The sequence below is a fragment of the Typopeltis vanoorti genome, chromosome 12, assembly GCF_054136105.1.
Source record: "Typopeltis vanoorti isolate ZY-2024b chromosome 12, IOZ_Tvanoo_1.0, whole genome shotgun sequence".
NCBI lineage: Eukaryota > Metazoa > Arthropoda > Arachnida > Uropygi > Thelyphonidae > Typopeltis > Typopeltis vanoorti.
The window spans coordinates 21,353,947-21,379,803 of record NC_143560.1 but is presented as its reverse complement, the minus strand read 5'-3'; the positions used below and the strand labels follow the sequence as shown (position 1 = coordinate 21,379,803).

The 25,857-nt window shown below is 35.5% G+C and overlaps 1 protein-coding gene across 1 annotated transcript in view; it reads left to right on the top strand.

Moving 5' to 3' along the window:
* Nucleotides 1-25,857, top strand: part of LOC150100621 (ribosome assembly protein METTL17, mitochondrial) — a 256,639-nt gene that overhangs the window by 154,006 nt on the left and 76,776 nt on the right. The window contains exons 10-12 of the mRNA XM_090401843.1: nucleotides 16-84; nucleotides 9,493-9,546; nucleotides 24,492-24,584. Of these exons, the coding sequence (XP_090257969.1) occupies nucleotides 16-84; nucleotides 9,493-9,546; nucleotides 24,492-24,584 (216 nt within the window). The remainder of the gene's footprint in view (nucleotides 1-15; nucleotides 85-9,492; nucleotides 9,547-24,491; nucleotides 24,585-25,857) is intronic.

Here is a 25,857-nt window from a genome sequence, read left to right as displayed (position 1 = left end):
TTTTTCTTCTCTTAGGTTATTGTGGAAAATGGCACCAATGCTGGATATTCGGCTGTTTTAGAAGCTAGGGATTATATTTTGCAGGTAAGACTTCATAAATTATAAAAAGTTATAATATTTGTAACAAAACGAAGCCTCTCCCTAATTTATTTACCATTTCAAATCAAGTTATTACTACACAGAACAGATGTATTAGTAATATACAGGGTGGTTCAAAATTCCACGTACAAACTTTGAGGGGAGGTAGAGAACATCAAAATCAACCATATTCACATAGGAAAGCATGACCAGAAACGCCACCGGAAGGTACTAATAGGGACACAAAGATACAGAAATAACACACGGCAGTAAGTAGTGTAAAAAACTTTATTAGGCGTAACTGAACAGTTCAATAGTAGCTGGATACATAATATGGTTTCACATCAGGTGCTCAAAGTTACAACCATTAGCAGTGATGCATGCCTGACACCGACAACGCACTGATTGCCATACATGTCTGAAAATACCTGGAGTTTCATAGATATTAGCAGCGGCGATGCCGATTCTTGCCACGAGGTCAATGTCAGAGGCAACAGGCATTTCGTACACCATGGCTTTAAGGGTTCCCCACAGAAAGAAATCAATGCTCGATAAATCAGGTGAGCGTGGGGCCATGCAATGGGTCCACCATGCCCAATCCATCGAGCCCCAAAGGACCTGTCTAAATACTGACTCACAGAAATGCCAAAATGGGCTGGAGCCCCATTGTGGTGGAACCACATCTGCCAATGCACAGTCATTGGAACATTGTTCAGTAAACCCGGAAGAACTTCTTCCAGAAAGGTCCAATACTTCTGGGAGTCCAGTTGGGGTGGTATCAGGTATGGGCCGACTAAACAGTCAGCGACAATACCTGCCCATACATTAATGGCGAATCATTGTTGTGCAGCATGTGATTGCACAGTGTCTGGGTTTTCATGGCACACCCATGAGCATTGTGGTGATTGAAGACCCCTTCACAGGTAAATGAAGCTTCATCCGTGAACAAAACACAAGTTGGAAAATCCGGGTCTACAGCACTTTTCTGCAGAAACCACTGCACGAATTCCACATTGAGGATGAACTTCTGCCATCAGTAACTGGACCTGTTGCAGATGAAATGGATGTAAGGACTCAGAGTGCAAAATGCGCAATACACTGGACTGGATTCTATAGCAGAGGCAATGGCACGTGTGCTTGTCTCTGGATTATTGTCCATCGCATGCAACACTTCCTCTTCCATGGCGGAATTTCGCATCGATCGTGGCCGCCCACTATCATGCCTCGATCCCTGAATGACCCATAATCACACAAATTCTGATGCAAATGTGCAAACATTTGCTGTTGTAGATGTCTGTTTGGGTATCTTTTGCGACACATTCATACAGCAGCTCATCCATTACAGTTAGCCTACCCATAAATGAGGTGCATGTCTGCCATCTCAGTATTCGTAAAACGATGCATGTTCTTTGTACAACATCGAAAGCTTGAATGAGGAAGCCCCAATTGCTCACCTGGAGTGCTGGCAAATAGAGCTACCTATCACCTTCAGGTGGTGTTTCTGGTCATGCTTTCCTATGTGAATATGGATTTTTATTCAGATTCTTCTTGTCATTATATTGGGTTGTAATTCAGAAAATTACAAACATTTTTTAACAAATGAGAAAGTGGATCTCATTTGTTGAAAAAAATCTCTAAATAACATATATACATAGAGATAAATAAATTTATAAAAGAAAAAAAAAAGTAATATTTATAATTAAATTTTATATATAAAGTATTTAAAAATAACAGCTAACAGTTTTAAATAACTGAAATTCAGCATCTTAATAGTGTATTCGTAATCTCTTAAATTCGTAATCTAAAAATTTATGAGACAAATGTAAGATACAAAGGAAACAAAAAAAAGTGACAGAATTTGAAATGAGAACCGATCTTTGAAGGACTAGGTAGTGGGGAATAAATGAAAAAAGCTGAAAAAAACATTGTTAATTTCAGAAAAGAATACATCTGATGAAGCTGATGAAGTGAGAGAAGAAATCCTGTATTAAATTTTTGACTGGTCAATCAGCATGTGCTTTTATAAAATATGTAGAAAACCTTGATTGCAAAGTATTGAATGATTGGAGCAGTGGTATCATTGTTTTTAAAAAGGAAATATAAAAAAACTTTGTTTTTTAATTAATATTGTAGTTAGATTAGAATTTTGATTTATATTATTATTAGACATGGATATTGAAGGTGAATTAAAAATATAGGAGGTTGTATTTTTTGACAAAAATATAAAATTTAATGATGAAATTAGCAAAGAAAATAATAAACTGATTTCAAACAGAAGAACCTCATTGCAAAGAACTCTTATAAGTTTTCAACTAAAGGTGAGTTAGCCAGTCTCGTACAGAGATAGCAGGGTTTTCCCCTCCCAGAAACTCAGATTTTTTCCATTCCACAAAGGGAGGCAAAATGGCCAGAAATTACATGCAGTTGACAGACAACACACTATGCAGATAGAATTAATCACTCCATCAGAATATTAATTAGATTTCTAATAAGTTATTTTGCTGTGACAAACCTTTCTTTGAGCTAACATGTAAGGGGAAGATGAAAGTACACTGAAATTGCCAAACTGAAAATAGATACTTCAAATATTAACAAATATATTTTTATCACCCAACATCATAAAAATTGTAAATTTTTGAGAGAAGCAGCCACTAAAGATAATCTGGCTGTTAGATTAGTAAAATGAGATTGGTTAAATTTAAGAATTGGAAGGGAAGCATTTATGGGAAGAGCTTGTGAAATTGAATTGATATGTCTATTAGATAGTGATTTATTAGAGGAAACTTTACTCATAAAAGGAAGGTTATAGTTCAAAGGGATAAAACTTTTGGGATTGGTGAAAATTTATGCTAATAAAATTGATATTGTCTGTGATTGGCTTTTAGAAGATGAATCAAGTGAGGAACAGGATTGTAGAATCCTGTAGTATGGTCAATCCTCAAATAAGATTGACCATAAGAAGAATAATGTCTCTGGTATGTTTTCTTGGACACGGGTCTCAGGAAAACATACAAGAGTGAAAAACAAGTGAAAAAAAGAAAATAATTCTAAGGTGTTTACTAGTAGGAACAGATGAATTAAACTTGGAATTATTTAAGAGAGTTGTTTAGGAGGTTAGTGAAAAAGCTTAGAAATGGAGGAGAGAGAGTATTGTAAAAGAAGTTGTTACATCGTGGTTTTTCTTTAAATCTATGTTATTATTATCCCCTCTTGTGCCAACTAAGAATGAGATCGATCTCCAGTCTATCTCTCTGGGGCCATCTTCTTTTCGAACTCTGACAAATTTGTTTGTTCTAGCTGTGCCAGTCAGAGTCCTAGGACAGAAGAATTCTTGCTCAGAGAAACTTTCCCAGAGTTCTAACAGCTACCTAAATTTGTTAAATATATATAGCGTCTGTAGAGATCTCAGTTTGCATTCATGGCCCTATCCTTTCTAATTTATTCTTTACCTTCCCCTTATGCATAGGTTCAAACTTTTATGAGTGGTAAATTAGTCTCATGCTCAAGCAAAACTCATGCTTACATAGTAAAACATGTTTATTAAAGATCTAATGAGTTTGCAATTAGTGTTTAAACATATCAAAAGCTTATCACAATACCTATACTAAATCAACTGACAATCATAGATGAACATATAACTCATATGGTCAATTAAAACACAGCATGGGAAAATACAAGTTTACAATTTGAACTTCAAAGGCTAACACAGACCTCACCACATTAATTAGGTTTCACACAAGAATTTAAGTCCTCTGATTACAAGTCCAATGGAGCTAACAAGTTGCAATGCATATAAGTCATTCAAAAAGTTCTCTAGACAATTGTCCATTTTTCTTCCATCTAGAAATTGATTCACCCTTTTCCTCTAATGCTAATTGTTAATAAATAAGAAAATTCTGTACATTACCACCACCGCATGAAGTTACCGTGTCCCCTTTGTCTGTCCTTTACAGTTAGATGCTTTACTGCTTCAGTGGGTTGCGTCCACGTGGAGGTCGCTTCGCTCATCACATACAACCATTTTCTGCACTCTGCTGGTCAAACGCTTGTCTCGCTGGTCACTATCATCAGACTGCCCGTCTCCCTAGAGGAACTTTCCGTTCTCATTCCGGTAGCACTTCTACCGATGGCCTGAGTCGGTGGACGGTGTCATCTCGCGTACAGCTCACCCGATACTTGCATGATGAATAGTTTGGGGAGTTCTTCCTTTAAAGGTATGTAGAAGGTTTGTTACAAAAGTCATCTGAAAAAAAAAGAGGCCTTTTCAGTAAACGTATGTTAGTGAAAGTGTATTATAAAGTAGATGCTAAAGAAAATTTTCAATATATGACTGTCAGGAGAGAACAAGAGGTCACCGCTAAAGGTGTAAGTGTGGTTAACAATGGTGTGAGAATAATGAATAAAAGAAATAGAATGTCAAAGGTGGTTGTAAGTGCTCTGTTGGTGAATGAGCTTAAGGAGAGGTATAATTGGCATGGAGAGTATGCCTCCATAAATCTTACTCGGAAGACTTATCAGAGAAATTCCTTTGTAATTCTCACATTCAGTTTTATTTTCCTTTTTATAGAATGAAAGCTATGAGCTCTACTTCAGTCACCCAAATTCTATCTTCTAATCAGACCTTTGGACTTATAACCAACTTTTATACTTAATGATGACTGGCCCATGTTCTGAACAGAAATTCAACAGGTACTTACCATTATTATTAGTTTTATCCTTTTCCTTCAAATTTTCCCAAAACATTTCTATATAGGTATTATTTCTGGGAAAATTCCCATGTTACTCCTCTTAAAAAAACTATTATTTATACGCTATTTTAGCCTGTTTCCGTTTAGGAGTGTCCCTTATTTTAAATACATTGACTCTTTACGCAAATTTTTTAGGGCATTATAAGTGTATTTTAGAGGTAAATATATGCAGACTAATAGAGGAAGAAATTTTGCACATACCTTATTTGGATGTCTTCATTCTCCATACTTCTGCTGTTAGGCCGATAAAGGGGGGTAGGAAACGTGGGGGGTTGTTTGAGGCAAGGTGGGAAGATTAAATTAGAAAACCCTGTTTTTTTTTTTTTTAAATAATATATACACACACACATATATATATATTATATTTAAGGGTGCTTCTTTGGGAAAAGGAAGGGATTTATGGGAACCATCCCCTGGCCTTCCATAAATCCCTTCCTTTTCCCAAAGAAGCACCTCTAAATATAATAATAATAATATATATATATATATATATATATATATATATTATTTAAAAAAAAACCTGGGCTTTCTAATTTAATCTTGCTACCTTGCCTCAAACAACCCCCCATGTTTCCTACCCCCTTTATCAGCCTAATAGCAGAAGTATGGAGAATGAAGACATCCTAACATCCAAACAAGGTATGTGCAAAATTAATTCCTCTATTAGTCTGCATATATTTATCTCTAAAATACACTTATAATGCCCTAAAAAAATTCTTGAGTAAAGAGCCAATGTATTTAAAATAAGGGACATTTCTATATGCCTGAGATTCGTTTCCTGTTGTGCTGTTTACATATCCAACAAGGACCAGTTTTTTTCATTTCTTTTATATCAATGCGTGTGTATGCACTTGTGTGCATGTGTGTATTTCTTTGACACACTTTGTGTGGTTAAAACTCTTAAATAAAAAGAAAACACTGCAACTAATTTCCCAGTTAATCTTGCACATAGGTTTGGATCCCAGGATATCTCATATGTAACTTAACCTATTTAACTATTAAACCCATTAAGGGATTGAGTCTTCATATTCTTCATAACCAAAATAATAAAAATCTTTAATTTACAAAAAAACACAAATATATATGAACAACATCAAATCAACACAACTTATTTATGCAAGCACCAATGCATTCTTCAAATTATTATAAGAAAAACACTTTAATTTGCACACCACCTGTCTTTCAATCACATAAACCAACAGTTATTATCATATATGGACAAAACTCCTGGAACTTTAGTCTCTTGCCTACTACAGAACTTATTCTTTCTTGAGTTCACACAGGACTCAAGAAGGAATAAGTTCTGTAGTAGGCAAGAGACTAAAGTTCCAGGAGTGTTGTTTCACACAGGAGAGCGACTAATACAAAAAAAAAAACGTGCTATCTGTATGACAGCAACATAAGTAAAAACTATTTTTGCACCTTAAATCATAGAACTCTAAAGAAAACATAATCTTGTCTTCATCCAAGACACTTCTCTAACCTCACTTTATGTAACTATATGAAAGTAGCAGCAAGTTCCATTGAATACACTACTAAAATTTTATCACCTTAGAATGAATTAATTTTCTATGTGAAAGTGTCAACATTCTTTAACAACCTTTGCTTTCTATATGAAAGCTGAAGAAATAACTAAAACACATTGCAACAGTCAGAAATCACTCAGACTGAGACTCCTAAATAAAACAAACTCTACTGGACCCATTATATATGAACTGGAAATCAATAAAGTTCCTTTCAGCCTTAACTGAAATAAATCCTATATGGATTAATGACTCCTAACAACTTCACACCTATCTCTTTATACAAGGATATTCTCTCTCTCTCAATCAATCAATCTTCTATTTTTAACATTTCTAATTTCTGTGCAGTCTTCATATATTGAATACACAGAACCTCCACATCTTTTCTCTTACTGTACTCTTTTTATAATCCTCAGACAGCTGAAGCTTACCAATGTCCAATAATGTTCTTTTCACTTCTGTGCATGTTCAGAAATGCAACTAAGAAACTTTCACTCAAGTCCACTGTTGTGCACTGCCATTACTGCTTTCCATCATTTCAAGCCAAATGATGACAAGTTCTTTCTTCACAGTGCAGAAAAGTTTATTTAATTATAATTTCAAAACAAAACCAGTAGAAATTATTACAATTGTTCATTTCACAATCTTTTATCTACCAATTTCATCGTGTAGTAGTAGTATCATTCATATTTCTGGTTTGAGCCAATACAGAATATAGTTTGGTCTTCTAATCCCAAATTGCCATCCTCATTCATTCACTTCCGAAAAATATAGCAGTGACTTTTGCTTCTCCCATCACTTAACATTTCGTAAACAATGTTTGTCTACACAGAAAAAGCACCACTATTACAGAACTTCGACAGCTCATACAAAACCATAATTACACTTTAATATCTAAGCAAGATTTCAGTAGCTAAATATTAAAATAACATTGCAAAACATCTTGCTTGCAACAACATACAAAAACAAACATATTCTTAAATAATTACTTTACAAAATACTGCATCACTGATTTCTTAACTTATGTTTTAAACTTAGGATATCTGAATTTTAATACAGATATCCTATAACTGCTTTTTCTAATAACTCAAAAAATTCCATAACTTCTTTGGAGAGCCTTCTATGGTACCATAGGCACAAATCAGGTTCTTTATCAATTTTCCCATTGTGAAATTTGCTCACATAACTGTTCTTGACATTGCTCGCAAATCAAGAAATTTATTTTTGTTTGGTACTTAATGTTATCACTTCTCTTTCCTTCCCCTCATTGATATTATCCAAACAAAACATCCTATACTTATTATTGAGAAGGATCTCACCTGATTTAGTCTTCTTTGTCTCATTAACACCAATTATGTCCACACAGTACTTCTCTAGTTCTTCCAGTTTGACCTCTTCTTCATGGATGTTTCTTATGTTTGTTGTACCAATATTCGTTCTACTGACATTGAATAATAGCTCACTTTTCAGTAGTTTACTCTTCTTTTCTGACAAAAACAGCTGGAACTTATTTAACCAAGTGATTTTCCGGTTGACTTGAAATTTCATTGTGTAGTAGTAGTAGTATCATTCATGTTTCTGGTTTAAGCCAATACAGAATATAGTTTGGTCTTCTAATCCCAAATTGCCATCCTCATTCATTCAGTATCCAGTGGATACCTACTAAAATGTGAAGGTTGCACTTTAGGTCAGAAGCCCTGGTCAGTTCTCTGCATTCTTCCTTAAAGGCAATGTTTAGGTCTCCTCCCAGTTATCTAGCTTTGTCCCTTAAGCAACCCCATAGATTGGAAGTACATATATATATACATAATTAAACAAAAGTAAGAAATAAATTAGGTGACACAATTTAATTTAACAATTTTCAAAGACTAACACTATTATTCTAATTTAAATTATTATTTATTATTTTGTGACACCTCCAAGGAGTCTGAAGATTCATCGAGGGAGGACACCTACTCAACAACTTTTCATTTACCAACCTATCTCCATCTATCGCTCTCCAGCCAAGAGGCTGTGGGTTCAAACCCTGCCAAGGGTATGGATGTTTGTGATTGTCCTACTAACTCTGTGTGGAAAGGGCACCTGTGACCCTACCACTTTTTCTATCAGAAGACTTCACTCCCTCCTGCATGCAGATATTCAAATTTATTTAATAGTTTTCAATCATTAACCCATGATTTTCCAGTCCTTGCATGGCTGAATAAACAAAAATTCTTTTCTTTGTTTACCATACAGTTTGCCAATAATAGGAAAGCATACAAGAATCAGACACATATACTAAGAAGGAATAAAAAAAAAAAATTCTGTGTACTTCCATTTCAAACTAGAAAAGACTAAGACTCCTAAAACCTTTTTGAGATATTAAATCTTGCTTTTAGAGAGGAAACATCAAGCAAAATTCAAACGTGATTAGTGTTTCAAGATAATTTAAAATTATGTCTGTTGATAATGATTCTGAATGTTGAGGTTACCAGATGTCTCAGGCATTCAGAATCAGCATTTTATGTGGCACAGTTCAGGAAAATTTATTTATCTGTGAAAACAGTTGAATAGAATATTATGAATAGAATATTATGCTCACCCTGCTTTGTACATGTAAGATTTTTTTATCAGCAGTACTGTTCATCTGTGCTCCTCTTTACTCCCATTATCTTCTGGTACCTTTCAGTTTCTTTCCCCCCCTCCAAATCTAAAATTGGCACTGAAGGTAAGAAGAGATTTGATCACACAATGTTCAAAAATAATTGCAATCAATACCTGCTAAGTTCAAAATGCTGGACTGCTGCAAATGTTTTCAACAGTGGTGTAAATGTTGGGCTTTCTGTAAAAGTCAGAGGTGAACAATTATGAAAGGAACAACATGGATTAGCTCACAAAAACTTTAATCCTGGATAAGAATAAAAAATACAGTGTCGGAAAACTTTTTGGTCACTTCATTGTGTAAATTGCATTTAAGATGCCATCTGTGGATACCATAACCCATTTTCAAACAATAGAATATACATTCTTCATTAATAAACAGACAGTTCATTTGTTATTTGTAGCATAATTAATATATTATATATGTTATAGGTTTCCATTACTATTCTTTCATAAAGCAGTTTATTTATTTTTGTTTATTTCAAGGTGTTTTTTTATTCCAGATTGAAAAGAAATCATCTGATCTTAAAGAGATAGGTGCTCATGTTATTGCCCCAGTAAGCATTTTTTATTTGTTTATTTTTTGTAATATCACACTTATATTCAAGCATGCATGTGGATGTGTGTGCACACACACAACACAGTCATGCATAAATTTAAAATTCCCTTGACAAAATTGGAAAATTTGTTTTTGGGGATGGAGAGAGAAATATGTTCCTTTGGACATGGATGCAGAAATGCTTTCTTCTTCCCAAAATAATGCTTTATTACTGTCACACAACCATCTAAAATTGAAGAATGCAGCAGGAAAGGAGCAGCTCCAATTTTATCATCTTTTAGAAATTAAGCAAAAACCATTCCAAAAAATATTGGAAATTCAATTACTGTTACTTGAAACATTTTGCCCATCTTATAATATATATATGAATACACATTTGAGCACTATTATTAAAGTAAAATTCTTTTTCCTCAGAGCCGGATGAATTTTCAAAATATTCAGCTGTCCCCTTTTTAGCACCAGATTGCATAAAAATATGCTAATCTAAGGTAAATAATTAAAATAAGTAACAAAATGTTGTTACAGAACTATTTATTACTACATGGAAATATATCATAAAAGATCAAACAATGCAATTTTATGAAAATTTAAATGAAATATTTACAAAAATCATGAATATTCGCAAAGTTGTAGTCTGAATTGGTTTATTGGAGCTACCTTGTTTTTACACCAATCTATTTAGCGATTTTTTTTTTTCGTACAGTGCAACCTATAACTGTTTTTGAACAAAAATGGAGCTGTCTCCCTTTTTTGCAGTAATGTCTTCAATTACTGGGGGGGGGAATAACTGGTTCTGAAAATGGTCTGATGATATGTGCCACTAAAGATGATATATGCTGGCCTTTTTGGCCAACTAGTTAGCTTATCCGCTCTCCAGGTAAAAGGTTGCAGGTTCGAATCCCGGTATGGGCATGGATGTTTGTAATTGTCTACGAAATACTAGTGGTGGTGATGGCAGTAGATGGTGTTAGTTGATGATGATGATGGTAGTTGCTGTAGTTAGTGGATTGAATGGTGGAGATGGAAAGTTGTACTCTACAACTCTGAGTAGGTGCCCTCCCTCAATGAGTCATTGGGCTCCTTGGAGGTGTCATGCAATAATAATAATAAAAAGCAATATCCTGTGAGATGTGAATTTTTAAGAATTTGTGTTCTTGAATGTACAATTCACTTCCAAGAACATTTGTAGAACTGAGTACTATCCACCCTTGCCAATATGCAGAAAAATTCCTGAACAAATATTTAATGTCAATACCTACATTCATTGTCATTGCTGTGTATATCTATCATGTCACATAAGATAGAGTCAACAGATATAAGGAAGATATTCTTAATATCCTATGGAAACAAATTCACTTTCTTGCAGCCAGAGGTCTAGGAATGCTATGGCACCTGGGACAGCTGCCAAGGGCACCAGGGTCAGAGGAGTGTCAGTGATGGAATATTTTACCACTTATTGATTTTCACATGCTAAAGAAAGATATGTAACTATGAATTTTCCACGGGTGCCAAAAATCTAGCTTTATCCCCTGCTTATGGCTTGTTGAACACCTGATGGTTTCACATCATGAATAACTACTATGTACTTTTCCATCTCCAGCTGATATAGTTAATGCTCCTGCATGACCGACCCACTTATTTGCAAATCTTCTGGTGGTTGATAAACCACTTGACAAGAGATTCTTTGTTAAATACTATTGTACTTTTCTCAGATAAAGTATACTTGATGAGGAATAACATTTTTAATTATTACATTGAACACTTTTACAATGCACACCATCAAATATGCATGCAATATGTATTTCTGCTTCCAGCATCATTTGTTTGGATGTTTCATACTCATTCATAGTGATGTATAGACATGGCCTCCACTTTAGATTTTCACATGTAGAGTCATTTGAAACTGGCTTATGCAGTGCTGGTTAAATAGATTCTTACTAAATAGCTTAAGGAAATTACAATGTACAATAGAATATACATTAAAATAAATTTTAATACACTTCCAATATTTCAGCAACATCACAGGAACTTAAAAAAAGACACGTGCATGCAAGCACAAGACATAGTAAATGAGGACGAAGCAGGAAGCTATTCTTTCTCCTAAAAGTCCTGATGGTGCCCCCTAGCAGGCAATGTTGGTATTCTTGGCTGATTGGGCTGAAGGTCTTCTGATGTAAGTTTCCCAAATATGGGGCAGTCTCATGCAACCAAATTTGTTGAAGTTTGGATTGTTTCTTAGGGCTGAGGCTGATTCCATGAATAGCCTTTCGTATTTGAATTTACTACAGTGTATTATCATGGCTTTCTTCCACCGTATTCTATGGCAGGTATCCAGCGCATGGTCTGCAAGACCAGAGTGGCTGTATTGGTGAAACCGGATGTAGTCCTTGTGTTCTGAAATTTTGATATTAGCTGTCCTGCCTGTTTGGGCAAAGTAGGACAGCTTACAGCTGCAAGGGACCTGGTCTAGGGATGGGGGGGGAGGTTGGTCTTTAGTAGAGCGGATAAGGGATGCCAATTTTTTATATGGTCTGTAACAAGAAGTTTAGTCATGTTTTTTTAGGATTTTTTTAATTTTTTACGAGGTGCCTCGGATATAGGGAATGGTGATGGATTTAGAGTAATCCTTGTTGTGAAGAGGGAGGGGGATTGTGGTTTAATGGTTTCAATATTTTTTGGATTTTTTTTTTGGGGGGGGGGCAGCCATTGGCTGAGAAAGTGTTGAGAATGTGGTTTAGTTCTGTGGTTAGGGCATTGTCATTTGAACAGATAAGTTTAGCCCTGTTGTGTAGTGTCTTAATGACTCTATATCATTGTGTGTGTGGGTGGGGGGGGGGGGGGGAATTTTGGTGATTGTATCTGCCTGTATGGGTGGGTTTTCTGTAAACTGAGAAAACCAAAGTTCCATCAGGCTGGCGGGTGACTAGTGTGTCTAAGAAAGGAAGGCAGTTGTTCTTTTCCTCTTCCGGGGTGAACTTGATTCTGGGATGTTGGTTGTTTAAGTGTGTTAGGAAGGAGAGGAGTGCATTGGAGCCATGTGGCCAAATAGCGAACACATCATCAACATAGCGAAGCCATATGGTTGATTTTTGTGGGGCAGAGTTTAAGGCTTTCTCTTCAAAAGTCTCCATGTAAAAGTTGGCCAAGGGTGGGGAGAGTGGAGAACCCATAGCTGTCCCCTCTATCTGTTTGTAGAAATTTCCTTGCCAAACAAAATAGCCTGAGTTCATTGTGAACTGAAATAGGGCTGTGATATCAGGAAGAAACTTAGCTTGGATTAGCTCTAAAGATTCTATTCTTTGAGTGGGACATTTGTGAATAAGGAGGAGACATCAAAACTGACCATTATGTGTGTGTTTGAGTGTAAGGTTTTCTATGTGTGAAGGTGTGTTGCCAGTATAGTGTGTGAGAGCCTTTGGCCAAATGTTTAGCTAGTTTGTATGTGTGGGAATCAATGCCGTCCACTATGGGACGTAATGGCACATTTTCTTTATGTATTTTTGGGAGTCCATATATACGGGGGGGGGTATGGAGTTAAATGGTTTTAATTTGTTAGTGACTTCTACAGGCCAAGAAGTGACCTTCTTAAGGAGCCTGTGGAGTTTTCTAATTTGTGATTTGGTGGGATTGTACTCGATAGGGAAGTAAGTAGCCCGATCTAACAATACAGCATTCAGCTTACCTGCGTAATCCGTTTGATTAAGAAATACTGTGGCGTTCCCTTTATCTGCTTTGGTGATTATTATTTCCTTGTTTTTCTTTAATTCTTGCAGAGATTTAATTTCCTTATTGGGCATGTTGATTTTTGGTGGTTTTGCTTTGGTCAGAACACAAGCCACATCCAGTCTAATATCATTGGCGATGTGGTTTGGAATTTGTCATATCCCGCGTTCAATTTGTATCATAATGTCTTCAGCAGGTATTCTTCTGGGCACAATGGCGAAGTTGTGGCCACGTGAGAGAGTGTTGAGTGCTTCAGGTTTCAAACTATTGACGAAAGGTTGACTACTGTGTTGGTAGGAAGTTGTGGTTTGGAGTTCGAGTTCTTTTTTAAATTCTCAAAATTTTTGATGTGATATGGTGGAATATCTGCAGGATTCATGGTACATGATAAAATAAGATGTGTTTTATGTTCGTGTCCATCATGTATGGGCATATGTGAAAACAGAATGTGCATATGTTTTGAATCCTTTTTTGAAGCCACTGTATGAGTTCTGTTTTTAGTAACAGACATTTCGTAAAAATGGTAATGTAAACTTTCCCCTCAAAATATATTTAATCAGTTCTATTTATATATTATTCATGGTTCTGTTAGAAATGTGAAACTCATCAGCAATTTTCTTAATTTTTACATGCTGTTTGTTTCAAATGATAGCATCCTCAGCAGAAATATTGTCCAAAATAGTTGGAGTTCTTTGTTGACCAGACCTTACTATATCTACATCTCTGACAACAATCTATCGATCTCTGTACTTCATAGCTGCAGTTTATCATTTGGTGTGTGTGACAGCTGTTTCAGTAAATATCACTTTGGTGTACAGTGTTGCTACCTATCGGAAAAAAAATGATTATTCTTCTATGTTCACTGGGCATCTACAGATGCCGTATGGTCACTCCGATGCTTGATGATGTTCCACACCAGGCCTCGCCATGTAGTCCTGTTGTTTGCTTTTCTGGCAGCCTCAACTCTCTGAAGATCAGTCACTCCACACATGCCATCCATCCATCTCATTGATGGTCTACCCCTGCCTCTTTTTCCAGGAACTTTACCTTCTATTACTGTTCTGAGAAGACCTCCTTCCATCCTTTCTATGTGTCCAAAATATTTTAACTTTCTTCTGTCAATATCCTTAAGGAGCCTTAAAGTTCTACTAATCTTTTCTAATACCCATTTATTTGTACGCCTTTCAGTATATGATATCCTCAACAGCCTTCTGTAACACCACATCTCAAAAGCAGATATCTGTTTCTTATCTGACTTCTTTAGGTTCCAAGTCTCGCATCCATAAGTCGCTGTTGGAAAAACAACTGCATCTAAAATCCTCAACTTTGTTCCCATGGAGATAGATCCATCCTTCCAGATTTTAGACAGGTCTTTGACTGTTATTTTAGCTATTCCTAACCTTTTTCTGACATCTTCTGAACAGCAATTCTTCACATTAATAATGGATCCCAGGTACTCAAACTTGCTGACTTCCTCAATTCTTTCTCCATTAAGATACACTTGTTTCTCAAGAGCTTCTCTGTTTGTTATTCCTTTGAGAACCATGATCTTTGTCTTGCTAGAATTGAGTTGAAGTCCTCTGTTATTACTGATCTTGTTAACTTTGCCAAGAATTAGTCCTAGTTCTTCCATGTCATTACAAAGGAGTACTGTATCATCAGGTACCTCAGATTACCGATCAATCTACCTCCTATCGTAATTCCTGTCCTGAGCTCATCCAATGCTTCACGCATGATGTCCTCTACATATATACTAAACAAGTGAGGAGAAAATAAACATCCTTGTCTAACTCCTTTTCCAACTTGAAGCCAGTCAGTCAATCCAACACCTGTTCTTACTGTGGCTTCTTGCTCCTTATACAAGTTGGCTATCAACCTGATAGTGTGTTGAGGAAAACTCATTCTTTTCATTACTTCCCACAGTTTCACATGCTCAACACAGTCAAAAGCTTTAGAGTGGTCTAAGAAACACATTACCAGAGAGAGTCTGAATTCTTTATATTTTTCTATGATCTGTCTAAGGCAAAGGATCTGATCTCTGGTGCCCCTACCTTTCCTAAAACCTGCTTGTTCCTCGGGCATCTCTGCCTCAACTTTGGCCTCAATCCTATTTAGAATGATCTTTAATAAAATTTTGCTTGCATGAGATATCAAACTAATAGTTCTATAATTCTTGCATGCCTTCTTATCACCTTTCTTGTGTAGTGGTATGAAAACTGACTTCTTCCAGTCTCTAGGCCATGATCCTGTCTCCCATATCCTTGTATTTAATCTACGAAACTCTTATCCCTCCATCCCCTGTGGCCTTAATTAACTCTGCTGGGATTTCATCTGCACCTGGGGCCTTATTGCTGTTGAGCTGCTTAACTGCTCTTTCAACTTCATGCCTAAGTGGAGGAGGTTCCAAATCAAAATTTTCTTGGTGGGAGGACTCCACATTTTCTTTATCCACTCTGCTGTACAGTTCCTCACAGTATTCTTTCCATCTGTTTTTGATTTCCAACTCTTCTGTTAGTAATGATCCATTCCTGTCTTTGATGACATTCAATTTAGGCTTAAACTTGTGCTTTAAGTCACGAACTAAATAAAACATCCTTTTATAATTATGCCTTCTCATCTGGAACTCTATTTCTTCACATTTATTAGTATAGAACTTTTCCATGTCCTGCTTGATGGCTCTTCTGATTTCTCTATATCATCTCTTGTATTCTTCGGTCTCTGTGTCTCTTTGTTTTTCCAACCGCCTTCTTTTGATTAGCTCCCATGTTGAATCTGATATCCATGGGTCTCTTGGTTTTCTTATTGGGCTGAGATACATCTTCGCTGTATCCTGGTGAGATTTCCTCATTGGTCTCTAAAAAATCATCCAGCCGAGTTGATGTTTCTTCTGTGAATCCACTAGGAATTACTCTAACATCCAATCTAGTGGAATGTGCCTGACCTGGAAGTTTTCTGAGTCTTAGTCTTACTTTGGCTCTTACCAGCTGATGGTCTGTACCACAATCTTCTCCAGGACAAGTGTGCACACCAGAGATGCTTGTCTTCCACTGCTGGAGAGCCAGGACGTAATCAACGTGCCTTGCCTATCGATATTAGATGTCCAAGTATAGGTCCGTCATTGATGTTTCTGGAAGCAGGTATTGGTAATAACTAATCTGTTAGCACGGGCAAATTCCAACAGTCTTTCACCATGGGTGTTACGTTCACCCAGACCAAACATGCCACACTCCTGCCTGACTCTCATACTCTTTCCCACTTTTGTATTTAAGTCTCCTAAGATGTACAGTAGGTCTCTCCTTGGTAGGCAGTCCAAAACAGTTTGTAAGTTTTCATAGAATTCTTCACTCTCTTCTTCAGGCCTATTCGTGTGGGGGGGGTGCATAAACTACCACAATTGATACATTGGTAGGCTGAGCCTTAAGTCTAATGGAGAGTATCCTATCATTAATGGGGTTATAACCAAGAAGGCTTCTTGCTTGAGCTGTCTTCAGTATCACAGCTACCCCTTGATGTTTTGAGTCACCACCTGAGTAAATAACTAGCTTACCATCCTGTCTTTTGAAGTGACCTTCTCCATTCCATCTGGTCTCTGTAATTCCCAAGATGTCAATTTTATACCTATCCATCTCTTTACAGACAATCTCAAGAGTATCCATCTGTAAACCCCGGACATTCCATATGCCTATGTAAAATTCCTTTCTAAGATTATTCTTAAAACATTCTGTCTTGCTCATTCACAGTATCACTGACTTTTGATGGAGACTGTAATATACTTCTCGAACAGGACCCTCTGTCTAAGCCCTGAACGTGGCTCTGATTATTCTGTGCGACAGCCGATGCAGCATGAGATGCGTTATTAGGTACAATCATAGTAGCATTTTGGAGTGAAGTCATTGCAAGAAGAAAGTGGTAGGGTTGCAGAGGCCCTTTCCACATAAGATGAAATAGCAAAATAGGAAAAATTCACCCCTAGCCCTCGAATACTCTAATAGCATTGGGGGGGGGGGGGAGGTAGCAAGAAGAAAAGAAAAAAGGGGAGGGACCAGTCTGTAGATAATATAACAGATGTATATTACATGAAGTAAGGCATGGTCCAGCATCAGGTATCTTGGGTTTGCCATGCCCGTACTCACTAAAGTGAGCCCTTGAGGAAAAAAAAAAACACACACACATATTAAGGATTGGCCTTTCAGTTTTATATTTTTGAATAGTCAAATACCAATGTCACTACACATACATCATCTTGATCAGAAGTTCACTATGATCAGAGTTGATAAAGAATGTCAGGAGTTTAAACTCTTAGTAAGGCTATCCTAAGCAAGAAAGACACATCATTTGCATTCAACTAAATCTATGAGTAGTAGTAGTAGTAGTGAAATGGCAAACTGGCTCCATCATATTACCAGAAACCTCATTTGGGATGACTTGAGAAACTCATGATAAAGCTGCTGTACGTGTGGGGAGCTGATGTGACTGCATTAAGATCATATGTGAAGCATACAAGAAATGGTCAAATAAATAAATAACTCACTTTTCAATAATAACAAAAACATTTTTAGCACTAAGAGAGGCAAAAACTTATAGACAAGGTATTTAATAGAAGTAACTGGGAGGTAGTTGGACTTGCAGAGATGCACTGAATCACACAGGCAACCATAAACTTAAAGAATTGAAGATTGTTTCACTTTTGAAATATAATAATGATATATCCATAGAAAAAGAATGACCATTGTGTGGTTAACCAGTCATAGCCATTGACATCCATGGTTCTCATTGGACACAAATAAAAGTCATAATCATAAAAATAATTCAGGTATACACTCCAGACTCGCAACAAGAAATTAGTTTTTTTTCTTAACACCTACAAAATGTTTCTTGTAGGTGTGTTTGTGAAGAAGCAAAACCATCAGGGTTTCTGGCAGCAAAACAGAAATATTCCAATAGTGAACATGTCTGTAAAACAGTATCATGTGAAAGAAAATTTAATGCTAAAATTGTTAGTTATATGTTAAACAAGAACAAGTAATAGGTAAATTTGGGAATGACGAGAAAACAAGAAACAAAAAAGTTCTTGAATTTTGCATCCAAGCCATGTCTTTGTGATGAACATTGTTCTATTATAAACCATATCATAAATACTTTTGAACTTCTCTGTATGGAATAATCAAAAACTGTAATGATTATATATTAATTACTGTTTGAAATTTGTAAAAATGTGAAACCTTCAGAAGTACTGGTTTTGATTCCAGCCATAAAATTTTGACATCAGAAGTTAGTCATCATCATCATCATCACGATTTTCTGTTATGTATCCTGTAGCAAAATGTTATTAGATGTCCAAGTATAGGATATTATAATAAAATGGATATTATTATAATATCCTCACAGATATTATAATAATCCAACACAATTATCATCAAATGCTGATGTATACCCTCAAGGTTGGGGAGGGTATATAGAATACTGTGATATGATGGTTGTAAGTAAGTTTACATTATTGCTAGCTTCCTAAGAATGGTTTTCTTCCAAATTAATCTGTTTATACATTCTTGAATTCCAACAACTGCAATTCTAGAAAGTTTTTTTTTCACTTGGTTACAAAGCAAGTTGACAAGAAATTATACTCTTGTTTAATCTCTTATCTAAGTGTAAGCAAACAAAGTATGCACATGAAGTATCATCATGACTAAGCTACTTGTATATAGAGTCTGTTGCCTTCATATGAGGTCAACAGCCTCCATATACAAATTGCTTAGTCATGATGATACTTCGTGCACAAACTTTGTTTGCTACACTTTGATAAAGGATGAAACAATAATATAATTTCTTGTCAAGTATAACTTCCTTTCCAAGTTAAAAAAAACTTTCTACAATTATCTCTGAACCATAGTATTTTAATAATAAGGTGATATGCCTTCTTACTACTTGTATGTGGAAAATGTATGATTGCTTTGTTACCGTATTTTCCGGTTTATGAGATGCACTTTTTTACCTTAAAAATTCATCGTAAAAATGGGGTGCGTCTTATATAATGAAGGTAAAGATTGTTTCCTCTTTTCAAAGTCATACGCTCTCCCTTTTATGTTCCAAGATCTTTATAGGCAGTTTAATGGTGCAATCAAATTGATGCGTGACCTTCATGTGACTTCTAGCACGTCATTGGCTAAGAATGGGGAGTCCCTATTCAAGTTTCATAATATCTTATCCGAGTAATCAGTTACCGATGTTTATCAGTATTGAGTTGATGTGTTGAGATATTTTGTGTTCAGTTTGATATTTCCCCGTAGATTTTAGCGATGGAAAAAAACAGGCGACATTCATATTCTTCAAGTTACAAATTGCAGGTTGTAAAATATGCGGAAGAACACGGGAATAGGGAAACTGAAAGGCATTTTGGACCTCCGCCTACAGAAAAAATGATTAGAACTTGGCATGGTCAGGAGATTTTGTACAATTTGCACAATGAAAAGTATGTGGAACGTGGAAAAATTGCGAAGTGGCCAGAACTAGAGACCGAAGTTTTGAAATGGGTGCAAGAAAATCGGCATTGCCATTTCAACAAAAATGATTCGTACACATGCAAAGTAGCCTGTGAGCGTAACATTGAAGATTTTAAAGGTGGCGCGTCATGGTGTTACCGTTTCATGAAACGCAGTGGACTTTGTATGCGTACAAAAACAAAAATCAGTCAAAAAATGCCAAAAGAATATGAAGACAAAATTATTTCTTTTCATAAATATGTGATTCAACATCAAAAAAATTACAATTTTGAAATGGTTTAAAGTTTAGGTTTTTTCCAGAAAATTTGTGTTAAATTTTTTGGGTGTGTCTTATACATAGGAGCGTCTTATACACTGGAAAATACGGTAATTCAAACTTGGCATCTTGTATTATCTAGTATTGGATTGATCTGATCTTCAAGGATCTTGATATTTTTTGGAACTTGGTGAATCATTGAGACGGTGATTTTTTGTGATCTTCAGTGACTTTGAGACTTCTCCAGAGGTAAGTAAGAGAAGAGTTACGTTAAGAGAAGGAAATTAAATTACAGAGAAGAAGGAAAGGAAAGAGAGTAAATCTGGCAACTTGCTAGATTTATTCTTTTTCTCTTGTCTTTCCTTCTCTGTAATTTAATTCCCTTCTCTTAACTTAGAATTCACAATTGCATTACCAACTATAAATGCGCAATCCCCAGGGAAAGCCTAGAGTTTGAACAGGTGTTTATACATTTCAGATGTTTCTATACATTTTTGCAGGCAAAATGACCCAACTGACTGCAGGTTGAACTTGAGAGGCTGACAGTCACTCCAGACATTGACAACAGGCCAGAGTCCATAGTCTCCCATTCTGTTTAAGTGACCATATCACATTAGATTAGCTTTGCTTACCAATTCTTGAATGCTAATAGTGTCAAGTTCCTTTCTAATATCTTCATTATTATTCTGCCATTGATGCCATCTGTTCAGTCCCCTAATTTTTCTCAGAACTCTCATATCTGTAGTCTAGTGATCATTATTTCTAACACAACTATCAGATCCATAACTTAGAACTGGTTTGAACACTGTCTTGTATACTAGTTTGGTGTTTTGGCTAATTTCTGTCTTATTCCATATAAATTTATTCAGCTGGCTACCCACCATACCAGCTTTGCTTATATTTTTGTTGAGTTCCAGATGTAACTTGCCATCTTCACTAAAAAAAAAAAACTAAATAGCTGAAATATTTTACTTGTTCTATAGGCTCTCCATTCACAATTGATGTGTTCTGCTATTTCATAGTTTTGGTCTTTTTATTGCTGATTTTCATGCCAAATTTGTTACAGCTGTTGTTCAATTTAGTTAGAGAATCTTTGAGACTTGCTCTAGATGTGTTTAGGAGTACATCATCTGCATAAAGAAGAGCTAAGTGTGACATCTCCAATTCTCATATCAGGTCTAATGCCACTTTCTTTCATAATGTGATCCATATAAATGATGAATAAGAGTGAAGATAATGTGCATCCTTTTTTTTATCTCTGATTTTACATTAAAACATCTTTCTGTGTTTCACTATATATATCAGGTCTTTTGTCATTTATTTTTGTTTTCCTGATTCAAGCTTCATGTGTTTTGTCTCCTTTCCTGTTGTTTGCCAAGCACTTTTTTTAGTCTCTCTCTCTCTCTCCAGTTCTTGTTCAGTATTGTACAGCCTTCATCAAAATCTCTAAATTTTCAACATCCTGTCAGATTCTTCTTTTTTCCCTATTTCTTTCATATCTCCTTTCTTATATTCTGTCACCTCTTTCACACTGCCATCACTATATTTCAGTGCATCCCTTCTTGCTTGCCTATGCAGCATGCTTCACCCTGCCATGTCATCTCATTTACTGCTTCATTTGAATTTAAATTCAAAATTCCCAATTCAACATTTCCCTCAATCTGCTTAAGATGCATTTCTGGCAAAATTTTGTTCTCTTATTCCCATAAACTATTCACAATCACCAACATATACATTCCACATGTTACATTGAATGAAATTTTCCAAGTCAAATTCAAAGGACTGGCCACCTCCATTGCCTTTCTCTCTCTCTCTCTCACACACACACACACACACACTATATTAATACATATAATTAACTGTGTAATAAACAATCCACTATGTACACAGTTAATTAAAATTAAAAGCCAGCCATTTATCTGCCTGTACATTTCAGTCATATAGCACTAACCAACTATGCATTTTGACTGAAATGCACAGGCAGATAAATGGCCGGCCTGGTTTTATTGAGCGGTTAGCATATCTGCTCTTCAGCCAAAAGGCTGCAGCTTCAAATCCCACCATGGGTATGGATGTTTGTGATTGTTTGTGGAAATACTAGTGGTGGTGGTCAGCAGTAAATGGTGTTGGTCTAAATGATGAAGGTAGTTGTGGTTGGTGGAGATGGAGAGGTGTAGAGTAGGTGCCCTCCCTTGATGAGTCTTTACACTCCTGGAGGTGTTCCATAATAATAATAATAATAATAAACATTATGGATAGAAGTTGAGATGTCATTATGGATGGTTTCAACTAGATATAGACTGGATGGAGATAAATGCATGCAAGAAGAGGGAAGGGAGAAAATTTATATTTACTTGGGGCAACTTCCCTAAGCAGCATATTATGGAAGGTACTTACTTCAATAATATTAAATCTGGTTATAAAAACAGAGATTCTGTCAGTAAATAAAGATAAAGTGACTATACCTTCATTTGGTGAAAGTGATCATGCAGTTACAACTTGGATCTTGGCATATCATATAGAAGTGCTATTTAAAAGGAGATATGTATGGAATTATAAGGGATGATCGTAATAAACTGAGAAGCATGCTTATAGCTGTACCATGGTAAAAAGAATTCACAATGCATGAGAAGATAAAGGTTTATCTGAAGAATGTTATAACTGACTGCATCCCCAGTGTTAGGAGAATAAGTTACAGAAGAGTTAAATGGATGAACAAACTTTAAAAACAAAAGCTGCAAAAAAAAAAAAAAAAAATTATGGAACTGATAAACATGGTCAATAAAAATGGGCTAGAAGAATAACAGTCATAGTGAGGAAGGCAGAATCAGACTGTAAAAAGAAGTTTGCTGAACTGGCAAAGAAATCAAGAAAATTTTTATGTAATTCAGGAATTAAAAGGAAGAATGACTACAATAGGACAATCTTTGTGAATACAGATGGTCAGAAAGTATCTAATGCACAGAAAAAGTAATCAGAAGTAATCCCTTTGGTAAATTATACAAACAGAACCATTAGTTCTTTGAAAGAGAGAGGTGGAACCAGACAAAAAGATAGCAATTGAAGTAGAGGTATTAAAGATATTTCAAGAGCTTGATGCAAACAGAGCAGTGGGATATCAGCTGAGTTGCTAATTTAGGAATGTTCAAGAGAATTAGCAGTACCTATAACAACTAACGTTTGAACATAATTGTGCAAGATTCTTAATGAGTGGAAGAAGCATCTCATATCTCAGTCCTGAAGATACTTCAGGTGCAAACTTGATCTGCTTACACTTGGATAAAGGATTAAACTAAATTTATTATAGTCTAACCAAGTGGGGAAAAACTTCCAACATCCTTTTGATAATGTTTTTTTTTTTTTGCATTATGGGACACTAAGGAATTTAATGTGAAGTCAACAGCCTCTACATACACATAAAGTAGTTGTGAAGATTACTTCACATACAAACTTTGTTGTCTTTAATCCTTTACACCTGAGTAAAGGATTAAAACAAGAATATAATTTCTTGTCAGTTATAATAATAATCCCTGAAAGTTTATAAGGTATTGAGCAATGGTATTAGAAGCAGATTCTTTGCATGAATAAGGGAATGCTAATTGGAATGCATTGCTTAAGAGTGTGTTGAGTTAAGAAACAGTGAATTAGTTTAAGGCATTCAACAAGCCTTACAAGTGAGAATGAGGAGCTCTTAATGTTAATAATAGTAGTAATAATAACATCACGTCTCCAGCTTCCTCACCGTCCTCCGTGAGGAGAACTTGGTGTTCTCCACCTGAGGCTGTTAATTTTCAACTATCTAGCTACTTTCGTAAAAATCCCAACTCTACCTTATAATTATAATACTTATAATTTTACTAACTATAATGATAATAATTATAATATTTATAAATTATAAGTAAAATACTTATAATTTTACTTATAATTTTAATAGGATCAGAACCCCAACAACCGTTTATATTTCAAATGCCAATCGATTGATCCTACTAATCCATTCACTTTTATTCCATCCACCGTCTACTTATAACCTCCATCTGTTCAAAAGCAATACTGATAGATTTGTTTCTGCCTACAATACTTTTGTGCTGTAGGTTTTGAAACTTGTCAAGTGTGACATGATCATCATAATCATCATCATCAAATTCCTGACATACCCTCAGGGGGTGTACAGGATCTTATTACAGTACTACACAGAAAGTTACGTGTGACTGATGGAAAAAATACCTCTGTTATGCAGTTTACTTTTCTATAATGGTTATGTTATTGTGTCCTGCATTATGTGATCCCTGATGACAGTACCATTTTTAGAAATACAAAAGGTCAGCTGCAGTTAAATTAGATTTTATTTTATTAATGTATAGGTAATTTTTCCATGTTACAAATATTATAATGATTACTTTATTAGGTAAAACTATAAAATAGGTGATTTGTATTAGTTTTTGTATATTTTTAACTTTTTTGTAGTGTCCACACGACAGAATGTGTCCTCGATTTCTAGAAAAAAGCAAAACACCTTGTAACTTTGAGGTGACATATTTTCCGTTGGATTTGAGACATGTGAGTAATTCTGTTTTAATAATAAAGTTTCTTAATGAATATATCACCCCTGTATGATATATATCCTCATATGATGTACCAGATATTATTATGGATAGCACGGGTAATATTTTGACTAGATTCCACTCAACAGCTTTCTTAGTAATTGGTCTTATTTATCAGTTAACTGATTTCATCATCGCTTGCATATCGATCTTCTGATGCAGTCCTTATCTGCAGCAGCCACATTTATCTGTTCCTCTCTTTCTGTTCCTTTTTGGGTTACACAATGATCAGCAATCATTACAAAGAATAATGGAGACACACAACTATGTTTAAGAACTTACTTTGATTAAATTAAAATAAAATCCAGCATATTGACCAGTGGTGGCCCGTGAAGTGGGGGTGCTGCCTATATAAAATAATTTAAAAAATAATTTTTTTAAAATTATTTTGTATAGGCAGCACTTAAACCTTCATGGGCTGCCACTGATAATGACCTTTATAACAAGGTCATCTTTAGGAATATGTATGTGTGTGTGTTTGTGCGTGTGCACATGTATCAGATCTCTGATAATGTAGTATATGCTTTAGAGGAATGTTTCTGTGGCAATATCTAGTATTCGAAAAATTGTTTAAATGTTCTCCATCAAGAAATTCTATTTTGCAAACAAAAATAATAAAGAGTGAAATACAGAGTTACAAATAATTTTAGTTTGAAAAACTTATTGGAATACTTCTTTAGAAGCCATGAATTGACTGACTGTTAAGAATTTTAAAACTGCTAATAAGTGTTTTGCAGCAATTAAAAGTCTCTTATTTATGAAAGGATGAGTACTCAAAAATTGCTAAAAATAATATATTTTAAAGCTCGTAAGACTTGTTGAAGCACTGAGCAGTCATAATGCGAATATAAAACATGCAGTTGAATTGCAACAAAATGAAATTATTATTATCTCAAGACTCCCCATGGAGTCACAGACTTGTCTAGGAAGTTCCTTTTGCCATACACACAGCTCATCATACTGCACCTTAAACACATTCAAATTTCCTGCAGACACCATGCTCTCAGACGATGTATTCCATCATTCACAACTCCTTGCAAAAAAGCTGCTTCTCATGCCCTCCTTATATAGCTTCCAGGGATGACCTCTTGTTCTCCACCAGTCTATGAAAAATCTCTTCATCATTAATCCCATAACAACCCCCTTTAACTTGACATCTCTATCATATCACCCCACTTCCTCCTATCCACTAGACTCTGCAAACTGCATCGTTTCAACCTTTCTTCATA